Source organism: Poecilia mexicana, unplaced genomic scaffold (assembly GCF_051168715.1).
Source record: "Poecilia mexicana isolate PSO_F unplaced genomic scaffold, ASM5116871v1 scaffold_18, whole genome shotgun sequence".
NCBI classification, from domain to species: domain Eukaryota; kingdom Metazoa; phylum Chordata; class Actinopteri; order Cyprinodontiformes; family Poeciliidae; genus Poecilia; species Poecilia mexicana.
The window spans coordinates 6,099,846-6,111,195 of NW_028263387.1; the positions used below are offsets into that span (position 1 = coordinate 6,099,846).

General features: G+C 43.2%; 1 protein-coding gene across 1 annotated transcript; it reads right to left on the reverse strand.

The window, feature by feature from the left end:
• Positions 1-370: 370 nt before the first annotated feature.
• LOC106916927 (E3 ubiquitin-protein ligase TRIM39) lies at positions 371-6,145 on the reverse strand. The gene is made up of 6 exons (XM_014985544.2): positions 4,953-6,145; positions 3,954-4,049; positions 3,486-3,716; positions 2,147-2,294; positions 2,026-2,052; positions 371-1,707 (listed from the first exon to the last, which is right to left on the reverse strand). Exons 1-6 carry the CDS (start codon positions 5,883-5,885, stop codon positions 1,163-1,165), a joined length of 1,980 nt encoding a protein of 659 aa, XP_014841030.1. The 5' UTR covers positions 5,886-6,145; the 3' UTR covers positions 371-1,162.
• Between the last annotated feature and the right edge of the window lie 5,205 nt (positions 6,146-11,350).

Sequence of the window (11,350 nt, forward strand, 5' to 3'; positions counted from 1 at the left end):
ACTAATGGAACCAGAGTGTGCTGAGAAAACAGCCACCACACCATTTACTCCACCATCAGCAGTTTGAACTTTTCATAAAATGAATCTGTGCTTTCATGTTAACTACTACCACTTGAAAATTGCAGCTTAAAATTTAGTCAATGGGCAAGTCAATGTTCTTTTCTATTCCTTTCCCATTGTGGTTAGCCTGTGTGAACTACATCCTCAGCTGTTTGTTCCTAGCTTACAGGAGCATCGTCAAGTGTAGTTTTCTGCTGCTGGGGCTTATCTGCCTTTAGGTTAATCAAAGACGGCCTTAGTTGTAGCAAGTGCTTATTTAGGCTATCACTTTTCTATTAGGAGCTGAAATCAAACCTCTGTCTTCAGACCATTGTTTGCAAACACTTTATTTAAGTAGTTTTAGTAACAGTCCTAGTATGTCAGTAGTTTCTGAAACACTCCTACCAACCTGTCTGGCAACAACAACTGCGCCAAAGTTTGAAAGTTTGATTTGAGTCCAATTTCTTCACCCTATGTAGATGCCCAAAATCTGTGTGATTGGCTGGTTTGACATGTTCTGTTAAACAACTGATCATGTGTATCTAAAAAAGTGACTGGTAGATATATTTTTCAAAATTTTATTTTCCTTAAGCAGTTTCTGAAAACAACGTAATAACATAAAGTTGTGGCAAATGTGTGTGTGTTCTTCAAACTTTGTACACAAATATTTTGCACAGCACGATAAACTCTTGCAAACAAGCTTTTGATTAATTGACAAGCCTTTTAGAAAGTAACTTTTGCATCATTTCCTTTGAGTGATACAACTTGAGCCTGTGCGTACAAGCGACTCGTACCACACCATTCCTGGGCTCCCTTCAGTTTTAAGTCCATAGAACAATGTTATGTCATAGTTAGGTTGGATCTAGTCACGTCACACAACACAGTGGGATGATTGGGAGACAGAAAAATGTCACCTCTCGCCATAAACACGAGACATACCAGTGTGTCACGTTTGTCGTAACACATTACACAATACACCCCAATTGACCGTTTATGTCCAACCCTTTGTATTACACCCAGCATTTATACATGAAACTGTAGTTTTAGTAAAATTAGGTGTGCGTCAGAAATCCAGTCTATACCAGGATTTTCATTTACATAATGAAGTCTGTCCTGAGTTTTACTAGATGAGGCTTTTCTCCTGCACCGGACAGATGGCCATTGTGTCGGAGGCTTTGTCGCTGCAGTACAGGTAAAAAAACGGCAGGATCCTCTCTGTGAAGGCATCCTCAAAAGTGTAAATATGGATCCGTGTTCTCACGTCGTAAAAAGAGATTTGTCCTTCCTCATAGTCCACGTACACACCTACTTTCTTTGGCTTCTGGTCGAGTGAAAGCAGCAGTGGTGGCGACGTTGAAACCCGATAGCCCTGGCCTTTCTTCATGGCCAGAGCCCAATAACCCTGGGCTGTGCTCACCGAGATCCTACCTTTTCTTTTGACCGAAGACTTGGCCACGCCTAGGTACCAGTCATCCTTGTCTCCCACCTGCACCTCCCAGTAGTGTCTGCCTGAAGTGAAGCCATCTCTGCCTAGTACGATGACCACGGTGTCAAAGCGGTCAGGGTGGTCTGGGAGTTCCTGCCAGGCCCCCAGGTGCCTCACCTGGTGCCTGTCCTGAGAGAGCTGGAGCCATGGATTGGCTGTGTCTGGGTCCAGTGTGATGTCCACTGCAGGCACAAAACAGGACTCAACTACAGAACAGAGTACATTTCTGCCAAAGCACTCAAATTTTGAGATTAATCACAGAAATGTTGTAGAAAAAACTCAGAAATCTCTGACTTTCAAAAGTCAACATTTTCAACCATTGTAAAATTTCAAATTGAAAATTTTCAATTTAAGCTCAGAAATTTCCAGGTTTATTTACTATAATATTTTGGGGATTTTTTGGCAGAAATTTACTTTCTATCTACAATGACCCTAATATGCCGTAGTTCCAGATGCAAAATAACAAATATTAAACAATAGAAAAAAGAGTTACTAATTACCTGAATATTTCAGAATTTTCTTAATCTCTGTAAGAGTCAAAAAAAAATTTTGTTAGCTAAACACAGTCTTGATTTTACTTTTCTTCTAAACTCGTTTAAAGGAGAATGTAAGACTTCCTACCATTTGCGGACAGCTTGTCAATCATTTCACTTAATGTCTTCTCCAGTTTAGACACAGATCTCCTGATCATCCCAACACATGTGTCTGTGGGAACACTGGTTTCAGACCAGTCTTTAACAGATGGGGTCGCACTTAAGGCTGGAAAACTCTGCAGAAAAATGACATCATATATAAGCATTAGCATTTCCAATATGAATTGATGTACATTTAAGATATTTAAAAAAAAATTTCATTGTGTTTTTCACTTCATTTTGACAAAGTCTTTAAATAATTTTAAATAATCAAGGCACACAAAGAACAAAGCGCAGCGTTATGGACCACCATCATTTTTCAAAACTGTGTGATTGTCAAAAGTTCTGCAATTTGTTTTCTGTACCTTTATTTCAGTTCTTACCTGAGATCTTAAAGGCAATCTTGAAACTTCTGTCTATTTACAGACTTAATTTATTAGAACAGATGAGTGTCATCAGCAAAGTGTTGAAAGTACATATATTTCCTCCTAGCCCAAAAGGAAGATTGTATTGATTAAATAGAATTGCGCCAAATTCTGAGCCCTGAGGAACTCCATAACTCCCCCTAGTAATGCATGGGAGTGCATTATATGCTACTACAGACAAGAATCAGTCACAAAGACATTAATTAACCAACCTTCTGGTTTATAAATGATCATAAACAGTCTGGTTTGGTACCCTGCTCTGGTGCGGTGAAAATGATGTATGATCCCTCATATGGCATAAAAACAAACATTGTGAGAGACAATAGCCATATAATTTACTTGGTCAATGATGATTTGGTTTGTTCTGAATCTGAACTAAGACTTATCAAATTTTTACACTCCCAGGTGGTTTAGAGTGGTTTTCTAACAGTTTTCTAAAGGAAAATGTTTGATTATGGCTAAAACAAACCCCAGAATGTTGTATTGTTTCCCACCAAATTGGAATTAATTAGAGGAATTGTGGATTTTGCTGTAATGGGTGGGACATACACAGCAAAACATCTGATTAACTAACTTGCCTTGCAGCCTACTTATTCTGACAGCTCACCTGCTCACCTTTCCTGTTCATTCAGATTCCCGGTCAACATGTCATAAGAGCTTATCTGATCTGTTGTGGCCGTGATATGATAAGACTAGAGAGGAGAGCATATCTGACACACACCACCGTGGGTTACATCACAGATTCTATTGCGGCTTGATTTGTTTTGAGCGTAAAAGGCCAGGCAGGTTGTTTACCTCTTTTGCTATAATGGATGTGACAGCATTGACCTTTACAGGACAATCACAATAACAACAGAAGGAATGACAAACAATAAAATTGCATTTCAGTAAACTGTTCCTTGCCTTCAAGAAGTGAATGTGGTCAGTCCTGTTCACATTTTCCAAATCCGTGTGTCGCGTCTTGAGCTCCGAGATTTCCTGCTCCAGCTCGGCGATGAGGCCCTCGGCCCGCCTCTCCGTCTGCCTCTGCTTCTCCTCGATGACCAGAACCAGCTCGGCCTGAGCCTTCTGGATGGAGCGCACCAGCTCAGAGAAGACCTGCATGCTCTCCTCAATCTCTCTCTGAGCGCTGACCTTAAGGTGCAAATCAAACACAAACAATGAAAGAGTGTTGTGTGCATATTTGTAAAAACACACTATGAACTATAAAATCATTGAAACAGTATAGATTTGGAAAACACTAAATACGCAGTATGATGATTATGATGATAATAGGCAGTATGATGGCTATTGCATCATACTGTCAGACACCTCTTTAGCTTTGATTGAAGCTAACAAGAGTTCAGTTGAATGTCTTTTGCTGTGACTCGCCTTGTTGAGCTCCACAGAGTGCTTGATCTCCTCCACCTTCTTCACTCTGTCTTGGATCATCTGCTGGACGTCTATCTCTGTCTTTTTCAGCAGCGCCTGCATGACACAAGTTCCCACAAACGTAGATGGCAGATGTAGAATTAATGCTATTTCTAATACTTTACCTGTTTAAGTCCAGTCCTTGAGATGTACCACCCTACCACCATTAGGTGCACCTTTTCTCTAACAAACCTGTATCAAGTCAATGACTCGTTATCAGATTTGAGTGAATGCTGTTGAGGCAATTCAGCTGTTTGATTGAGGTATGTTGGAGCAGGGATGTATCTGAAAGTTGCAGGATGGTAGCTCTCAAGGTCTGGATTTCATGTCTCCAATGTAACCTACTTAATAGTTTGGTAGTGGCCCTATAATCTCTCTCAGATTGATAGATGGCAACATTATCTGTATTGTTACCAATAGTTCTCCAACTTGGGACCCCTTAGCACACAGGAGAATTTTGATACAATGGAGTATAAATGATCATAAACAGTCTGGTTTGGTACCCTGCTGTAGAGCAGCGGGCACCTAAAATGAAGGGCTAAAAGGATCTTAGAAGTTAGGTTTTAGAAAAAAAGACACTACTCCAGAACTAGGGTCAGAGTGAAAGACCGGTTAACATTTTGATGTGTAATGACGACACTTGGCGAAATGTAATGTTTACTAGTTTTCCCAACTGACTGTGTGTAAACTTGATTGATGTATTGTAACCTTGCAGGAAGACGATGGTAGGTTTTAACCCCAGCCTACAGGGTCTTTAGGCTTCTTCTCCCCATGCATGAGTAGGTTCTTCCAGCTTCCTACCACAGTCTAAAAACATAATCGTTAGCAATGAGTGTATGTGCGTGTGTGTTTGCATAGTTGTTGCCTGTGTGTCTTTGTGTAGGCTTGTGATAGACTGATAAGCAGGTACAGACTATAGACACATAGACATATTTTTGGGTGTCAGTCGCCATTTCTCACCTTCTTCTCAGTCCATTCTCTCTCCACTGGGACGGTGTAATGTGCCCTGTGGTCTGTCTCTGTGCAGAGGACACACACACAGGTCTGGTCTTTCTTGCAGAAGAGCTCTAGCAGCCGCTCGTGCTTGGGACACATCCTGTCCTCCATGTTGGCCACCGGTTCCATCAGCTTGTGCTTGGTGAACCTGGTAGAGTGAGACTTGAGGTGCTCGTCGCAGTAAGAGGTCAGGCACACGAGGCAGGATTTGACGGCTTTGGGGCGGCCCTCCCCCAAACAAACATCGCACAGGACTTCCTCCCACAGTAGAGGAGGGGTCAGGGATATTGGGGAAGTTTGAGGAAGTGCAGGGGAAGTTGGTTCAGGTGAAGGTGGAGGTGATGTTTCTCGTGGTAGAGCTTGAGCTGAGTCTCGAGGTGACGGCGGAGGAGAGGTTTTGGATGGCAAAACTGGAGGGATTAATGGCGGTAGCTCCTCGCCTTGACTCTCCTTCACTTCCTGCTTCTTTTTCTTCTCTTCTTGCTTTTGTTTCAGTTCCTCCATAAGGTTCTGCATCTGACCTTTCTCCAGAAGCCTCTCCTCGTCCTCCTTCACCTTCTTCTCCATTGTCCACTTCTTGGTTTTACCTGTGCTGTCTTCCCCACTTCCCTTCACGTCAGTGGTCTTGACTCTTATCTGCTTGAACTGCTCTGCAATCTCCCTCAGCACCGTGTTCACGCTGATATCGGGCCTTTTGTGGAAGGACTTCTTGCACATAGGACACTGATACAGAGGGCTGGTTTTCCAGTATCCCAGGATGCAGGTCTGGCAGAAGTTGTGCCCACAGGGGATGGACACGGGGTTGGTGAAGACGTCCAGACAGATGGAGCAGTGGACCTGCTCTTCAGACAGGTTCCCAGTGGCGGCCATTCCTGCACGGCGGAGAGGCAGGGTCATTTTCAGCGAAAGCAACCAGCCTTTGAATGGGGCACCAGACCTGCTGTGATATTGAGGTTTCTAGAGTTAGATGGCTTTTAATTTCTTCAGGGTCATATTCATGCACAGTAATGGAACAAAGTGGCAAGGGATCAAGTTCTTAAAACAGACTTAAGAATGGTGATTATGTAGTTTTATTGATTTCCTCTTAATTTGAGGTTGTTTTATTTTTATTTAGAATTGTTTTTTTTACATGATTTTGATGATCGCACCTCCAAATATTTCAGTGCAACCAAATAAAATGAAAAAAGTACATAAAACTACACAGGCAAGACATGAAAAATGGAGTTATGTTAGCTAAAATATATAACTGCATCACTAAACTGATATGGTATTTTTTTGACCATTTAATTTGTAAATGTAGACTTCCTATTTGCAAGATATTGGGTTTGATACCGTATGGACTGGTTGACTCAAGAAATATCAAACCAAATTAATTATTGCAGTCACATAACCCCATTTTTTATCATGATTATTATAATAAACTTTTTTTTAATTATCAACTACCAAAGCAGCCAAAATATATTTACGAAATGACACAAGGTCGGTATGAAATGTCCCGTGGAAGACGGCTCACACCTGAAAAAGTCAAAAAGATAAAAAAGACTGCAAGAGTAATGAACAAAAAGCTCCAACGTGAAAAAGGTAAATATAGTTTTTGAAGTAATGGGAAAAAAAGCAGCAAAAATCTGTGAAAACGACCAAACATGTTAAAACACAAAAGTGTGTTTGGAAATTGCTAAAACAATTTTGACTCCAGAAGAAGCTTAAAAACAGCATTTCCGTTGTTTAAATTTTGGTAAACCAATAAATGTTCATGCAGTTAGCCTTTTCTCCAACGATAACTTTCATAGTCATTTTGAAGGATATAAGAACATTGATAAAATTGAGAATTGCTTGTATTTAGCATCAATCAGAATATAAAACACCATTCTTCTCAGTTGGACAATAGTTTCTGTAACATTGTATATCTTATGTTCCTTAAATGTAATGATTTAATATCTATCTATGTAGACTAATAGCTACTGTGCTCTAAAATGACTAAAGTTTTCTTTGCAGTGATACTTTTGTGTTTTTAGGCCCGAGCAGCTAAGCGCTGCGAGAGCCTATTGTTCCTGTACTGTTTCTTATTAGGCCCGAGCAGCTAAGCGCTGCGAGAGCCTATTGTTCCTGTACTGTTTCTTATTAGGCCCGAGCAGCTAAGCGCTGCGAGAGCCTATTGAAACTGTACTGTTTATTAGGCCCGAGCAGCTAAGCGCTGCGAGAGCCTATTGAAACCTTGCTGTTTCTTATTATTATAGTTCTTCAGCCAAATGAATTGGCTTTTTGGGGGCTTTATCATATTCAAAAACTCACCAAACTTGGCGGGGGCATAGAGCCCGTGTAAAATTTACGTATTTTAAGGTACCTGCAAAAATCGCACAAGAAACGGCTCAAGGGCGCCACCTAGCAACTTTCGAAAGACCCTTTCCTATTCACTTACTTTATAGTAGAGACTTGAAATTTGGTACACTTGTAGAGCTCCCCAAGACACTCAGAATTTACAATTAATGTCATAGTGCAAGTATCACAGAATGTCGGCCATTTTGGATTAAAGTTCCGATTTTGACCCGATTTTGGGCGTTTGCAGGGTTCGCATTTGATCGAACTTGTCCTAGGGATTTCGATCGATCGGCTTGAAACTCGGTCAGATCGTTCATAAGGCATGGCCGATCCAAAGTTATCGTAGGTTTGCGTTTTCGGGCTTGCTGAAGGGGTCTTTCCGGGGGTCAAAGGTCACCGATTCGCCATGAAACATCAAACTGTTATAACTCTTTGAAAAAAACTCATAGAAGCACCAAACTTTCAGTGATTGATCATCATGGGATGCTCTACAATACCCAACGGTCAAATGATGACGTCACTTAGGCCACGCCCCCTGAGAACAGGAAGTGTCATTTTTTACGCTGAACGGTCACTATCTGACCCCTTTGACCTAATCGAGGTGAAACTGTGTCCACAGACAGAAAACATGTTGGTGTGTTGAGGATTCCAAGCCAAGCTCATTTGAATCCAGCAGGTGGGCGTGGCGGCGTGGCGAAGTGACCCTAAACGCCGTGTCCTTACGTTTGGCTGTGGATTCCACAATTTTGAGGCCAGCTGCACCAAACTTGACATGAGTGATCCTGGTAGGGTCCCCTACGATCCTATGTTGTCATAGTCTGACGTCATCTAAGCCCCGCCCCCTCAGAACAGGAAGTGCTTTTTTTTCCATGGAAAGCTGCCTTTCTGGCTCACTGCACCTAATCAACATGATTCTGTGTTGGATGACAGATAACATGTTAGTCTCACTTGCTTTAAAGCGCCAAGAGTCTTCTGTAGAGGGCGTGGCCGTGGGACCGCGGCGAAGCAGAGGTAACGCCGCCGCCATACGTTTGGCTCTAGATTCCACATCGTTCAGCCCAGCTGCACCAAACTCACTAGGATGCATCCTTATCCATCCCCGAACAGGAATCCATAACAGTCGTTGATGGGCGTGGCCTAATTTCTCTACAGCGCCCCCTAGAAATTTTTAAATGATCAGCCCCAAGCCATGCTTTAACCTAGAATTATGAAACTTGGTACACATGTGTATCATGTCAGGACCTACAAAAAAGTCTCTTGGAGCCATGGTGCAAACCCAACAGGAAGTCGGCCATTTTGGATCAAAATCAGCCATTTCCTCTTTTTCATAGACATCGCATCTGATCTATCTCCTCCTGCAGCTTTTGAGATAGAGACTTCAAACTCAGTCAGCAGACACTTGAGACATTAAAGATGAAAAGTTATCGTAGGAATTTTTCTATGTCAAAGCATGTGGGCGTGGCTAAGTCCCAAACTTTGACTATTCGCCATGAAACATCAAGATGCAATAACTTCCACATAGAAGGTCACAGCTGCATCAGACTTCCTATATCTGACTACAGACCACCCCTCATCACATTGAGATGGTCAGTTGATGACATCACCTTAACCCCGCCCACTTCCGACAGGAAGTCACCTGTTTTTTCTATTGTATGTCTTACTTTTACTCTCTAAGTCATATGGGTTTCATCCGGTGTAGGCTGACATGACATGATATAATGATGAACTCTCCCATGATGAACTCGACTGACCCGTGGGGGCGTGGCTAAGTCCCAAACTTTGACTATACACCATGAAACATGAATGTGAAATAACTTCCAAATGCCAGGTCACAGCTGCATCAGACTTTCTATGTCTCATTATAGACCAGCCCTCATCACAGTTAGGTGGTCGATTGATGACATCACCTTAGCCCCGCCCACTTCCGACAGGAAGTCACCTGTTTTTTATACTGTATGTCTTACTTTTACACTCTAAACCATGTTGGTGTGTCATGGATTCCAACCCTGTGCACACTGACATAACATGAGATGATGATGAACTCTGTCAATGCCTACAGACCCGTGGGGGACTGGCAAAATGGCTGTCCCTCGCCATATGCATACGATCGTCTCTTATTCACAAACGCATCATCCTATTTGCACCAGACTTTTTATGAGTGAAACTTGTGAACCTCTGAGGAGCCCAATACAGTTTAATTGCAATTTGACTCCACTGCGCCCCCTAGGTTAATCAAACAGCTGTATCTCCTTGCCACATGGCCCAATCTGCTCCAGATTTTGGGTGCATGGCCAGTGAACGCTGCCGAAGACATCGAAGCGGATCGCGTGGAGGACGGCGCGCGAGCGTCGGCGGTGGCCGGCGGGAGGCGGTGCTGGAACATCCGCGGTGGCTATAGGCTTGAGCGGCGCTTGGCTGCGAGGGCCGCTTGAGGCTCCGCGGAGCTTTAATTAGGCCCGAGCAGCTAAGCGCTGCGAAGGCCTATTGTAATCGTGCTGTTAATTAGGCCCGAGCAGCTAAGCGCTGCGAGAGCCTATTGTTTTCGTACTGTTTCTTATTATTATTATTCTGCCACCCACTTTGGGGGGCTTTTTGGGGGCTTTATCATATTCAAAAACTCACCAAACGTGGCGGGGGCATAGAGCCCGGTGAAAAATTTCGTATTTTATGGTGGTTGCAAAAATCGCTAAAGAAACGGCTCAAGGGCGCCACCTAGCAACTTTCAAAGGACCCTTTCCTATTCACTTACTTTATCGTAGAGACTTGAAACTTGGTACACTTGTAGAGCTCCCCAAGACACTCTGAATTTACAATTAATGTCATAGTGCAAGTATCACAGATTGTCGGCCATTTTGGATTGAAGTTCCGATTTTGACCCGATTTTGGGCGTTTGCAGGGTTCGCATTTGATCGAACTTGTCCTAGGGATTTCGATCGATCGGCTTGAAACTCGGTCAGATCGTTCAAAAGGCATGGCCGATCCAAAGTTATCGTAGGTTTGCGTTTTCGGGCTTGCTGAAGGGGTCTTTCCGGGGGTCAAAGGTCACCGATTCGCCATGAAACATCAAACTGTTATAACTCTTTGAAAAAAACTCATAGAAGCACCAAACTTTCAGTGATTGATCATCATGGGATGCTCTACAATACCCAACGGTCAAATGATGACGTCACTTAGGCCACGCCCCCTGAGAACAGGAAGTGTCATTTTTTACGCTGAACGGTCGCTATCTGACCCCTTTGACCTAATCGAGGTGAAACTGTGTCCACAGACAGAAAACATGTTGGTGTGTTGAGGATTCCAAGCCAAGCTCATTTGAATCCAGCAGGTGGGCGTGGCGGCGTGGCGAAGTGACCCTAAACGCCGTGTCCTTACGTTTGGCTGTGGATTCCACAATTTTGAGGCCAGCTGCACCAAACTTGACATGAGTGATCCTGGTAGGGTCCCCTACGATCCTATGTTGTCATAGTCTGACGTCATCTAAGCCCCGCCCCCTCAGAACAGGAAGTGCTTTTTTTTCCATGGAAAGCTGCCTTTCTGGCTCACTGCACCTAATCAACATGATTCTGTGTTGGATGACAGATAACATGTTAGTCTCACTTGCTTTAAAGCGCCAAGAGTCTTCTGTAGAGGGCGTGGCCGTGGGACCGCGGCGAAGCAGAGGTAACGCCGCCGCCATACGTTTGGCTCTAGATTCCACATCGTTCAGCCCAGCTGCACCAAACTCACTAGGATGCATCCTTATCCATCCCCGAACAGGAATCCATAACAGTCGTTGATGGGCGTGGCCTAATTTCTCTACAGCGCCCCCTAGAAATTTTTAAATGATCAGCCCCAAGCCATGCTTTAACCTAGAATTATGAAACTTGGTACACATGTGTATCATGTCAGGACCTACAAAAAAGTCTCTTGGAGCCATGGTGCAAACCCAACAGGAAGTCGGCCATTTTGGATCAAAATCAGCCATTTCCTCTTTTTCATAGACATCGCATCTGATCTATCTCCTCCTGCAGCTTTTGAGATAGAGACTTCAAACTCAGTCAGCA